Here is a 3,251-nt window from a genome sequence, read left to right on the forward strand (position 1 = left end):
GGGAAACAACAATGGAATGTACATCAATAAGGATTCTAAATTTTTAGCCGGGATAGATAGACTAGTGTGAGGCGCAGGGAAGGTTAGTTAGATATGAGGAATTATCTATCGTCTTCCTTCTCGCGTACCCAATGGCCGCTCTTGCCCCCTTGTTTAATTCTTGTCTTCACCAGGGAGAAAAGTATCGTGTCGGTCTACTCGAGAGCTGGTAAATGGCCGTTATAGGACCAGGGTACTATTTATTCAGATATCAGCATTAATCTTAAAAGATAAGATCACACCCCAAACAAGATTTTCAAAGTACGTAGAATCAAATATCCCGAATGTGAGTTGGTATTTTCCATTTAAATGCATGGAAAATATACAGGTCATAAATCTTTTTAATTACAAAAAGAATATCCCTACCCACCAATGAGAATCATGGGACGGTTCTTCATGTTCTTCAGCTCATCCATCCCCGCATGTTTCGCCTTCTTGCGTTTCACGGCCATGCCGATAATATCCAGGATCTCACGCTCTCGTTCACTGGCTAGGCCCCTATTGTCCTGTGTAGTGTCTAGGAGACATAGTCTTTTTAAGGCTTCCTCGTCGATAGGCTGCCCATCATTCTCCTTTCGGATGATATCTCGCAGCGAAACCTCCGAATTACCAAAAAGACATACCTTTAAATTGCCATCACTCGTGATTCGGAGCCGATTGCAGGTGCCGCAGAAATTGTGCGTCATGCTCGTAATGAATCCGACATGGCCTTTAAATCCAGGTACTTGATATGTTTTACTAGTATCATTTTTATGATCGTCGAGCTTCACCAACGTCGGATATCTCTCTCGTATCACCGCCAGCATCTCCTGGTATGAGAACATCTTGCCCTTATTCCACTTGTTCCCACCAAAGGGCATATACTCGATAAAGCGTACCTCGATAGGCTTCTCGCGACATAGCTCGACAAATGGGATGATATCACGATCGTTTAAGCCACGCATCGCAACGCAGTTGATCTTTAGCTTGATGCCAGCGCCAACTCGATTCATCGCCAGAATGCGATCTATACTCTTCATCACTGCCTCAAATCCACTTCGTCGGGTCATGATCTGAAACTGGAATGGATCTAGGGTGTCTAGACTCAGATTCACGCCTGTTAGGCCCGCTTCTACCATCTGGTCTAGCTTTCGGTGTAGGGAAATCTGTTGGATGCCTGAGGCATCACCATGTGATAGAACCCATAGTAGATAGTACACCTGCTCTCTCTCCCCTTTCTCTCTCCTCTCTCTGTCCAACTCAATACATACAGTCTTTTCTCTATGAGTACACTCGCACTGTATTAGGTTATGAGTCCTTTCTTTTGCTAGCTGGACCACTAGCAACTCTTTCTCTGAAGCCATTTTCATCTGGAGACTTTTGACGATCCGACCCCACTGTGGATCCACCTTGTTAGTGGTACACTCGGATCCAGCCAATAACATCTAGGAAATCCTTCGAGACCCCGCCGGCAAAAGCTCCGTTTAGCTTTACAACCCAATCATGGCCGACGTCGCGACCGGAAATGTGGGGGACACCAACCCGCAATTTCACGACATATCGGCAAACCCGATTGATCCTAATGAAGTCCCATCCTTGAATAATCCGATTCAATTCGTATAGGATAATAGTGATAGTAAGGATGAGGATAACAAGCCGTCCTATCAGGGACATAGTCTGCTAGCGATTGCAATAACCAAAATTTAGAAAGTTCGGATACTAGAGCATAATAACACCGACCCGAGTGGTTGGAAATAGGCATTAGCGTACTAGTTGATCCTATACGCCTTAGTAGACTGCGACAACGCCCGTTTTTGTGGAGACATTTTTAGCGTCGCCAAGACATATGCGGGCACTCTTGGCACGGTGGGTACTGCCAAGAACTAGTTATGTACATAAAATCGCCGAATAGGGTAATTTTTGCATTATTTTTGCATAAGGATGGGCGATGGGCGTCGAATTTCAAAAGGCCCACGGGCCGTGGACACTTTCTAGTGCCCATGGACGGGCGATGTCGCAGTCTACGCCTTAGAATAGTTACTAGATAGTAACGTTCCTCGACCTCTAAAGTTGTATACTTTATTCGAAAGATAGAAGTACTGGTCTCGCTTAATTATAAGCTGGATATATAACTAAATCGATATAACACTGCAAAATAAACTACGCAACTTGTCAAAGATACCTAAGTATACTAATTATCTGTACGATAAACTTACAGCTATAACACAGGGTAGTGACCGGATGCAAACGGCGTTCCTCGAGATATATAAGTTCGATAAGATGAAACGTTCGGACTACAACTCGGTAAGTAAGTATATCGAGGAATACTAGCGTCAGTACCACGTACTTACTAGATTTAAAGCAGTACTATACCCAGCATATAGATTGTTATAAGTTCTCTAAAATCTTAAACTGGAAGTTAAGAAGGTCTAGTTTATTAGGGAGGAAGTCGTAAGTCTAGAACCTAAGAAACTTAACCTCGATAAGGTCGAGGAGTACTAGAGAGTACTGTAAGCAGCGGCAGATATAGAAGTAGACCTGGCACTGCACCTCGGGTAACCCTACCGACCCTGCACCTGCACCTCCATTTGGGCGGTGTAGGTTCAAAGATTCCGACCCTCAGGTGCGGTAGGTTGAGCACCGCACCTCATGAGGGTAACCCTGAGGTGCCCCTGAGGTGCGAAAACTATGACTAATATGCTAGAAACGTGACTTGGGGGTAATTGCATAAATTATGTAGAATTGGGCTGTATTCTTTTGTAATTGTAAGCTAAAGATTTATTACTGTATAGCCTTACAAGAGGATTGAGTGCATATCATAGGTCATAGTTTCATGTTTGAATAGGGCTTCAATTCTCACATTTGCAGTGATAATATCTATTATACAGTATGTTCTCAAGAGTTAAACTATTAAGTTATATACCCATCCAGTAGTCTCGATTTCTTCCGCATCCTACCTGATACACGATGCTGTGTATCAGGTAGGTCAGGCGACACGGAGACCCTGCCCTTATCTATCTCCGGAAGTTCATCGCCTTCAGATTCCTCCTCATCACCAGAAAAGACCATAGGGCGCTTCCCGGCAGCAACTGCTAAGAGTGGTGGTATATCATGATGTACCTCAACATCTTCCTCATCATCACTGATAGCGTCGAAGGAGTGTGTCTGGATGTCAAGTGCTTCAGCTGAAGCTGCCATTTCATGATCCATAAGATACTCTTGCAGAATTAGCC

The 3,251-nt window shown here is 44.1% G+C and overlaps 1 protein-coding gene across 1 annotated transcript; it reads right to left on the reverse strand.

Moving 5' to 3' along the window:
- Positions 1–401: 401 nt before the first annotated feature.
- N7487_002968 (Molybdenum cofactor biosynthesis protein A) lies at positions 402–1,157 on the reverse strand (the record flags this gene model as incomplete). Its single annotated transcript, XM_056870715.1, has 1 exon — positions 402–1,157. One exon carries the CDS (start codon positions 1,155–1,157, stop codon positions 402–404), a length of 756 nt encoding a protein of 251 aa, XP_056735499.1.
- Between the last annotated feature and the right edge of the window lie 2,094 nt (positions 1,158–3,251).

This window comes from Penicillium crustosum, assembly GCF_028827405.1.
Source record: "Penicillium crustosum strain IBT 35664 chromosome Unknown utg000001l_segment0_segment0, whole genome shotgun sequence".
NCBI lineage: Eukaryota > Fungi > Ascomycota > Eurotiomycetes > Eurotiales > Aspergillaceae > Penicillium > Penicillium crustosum.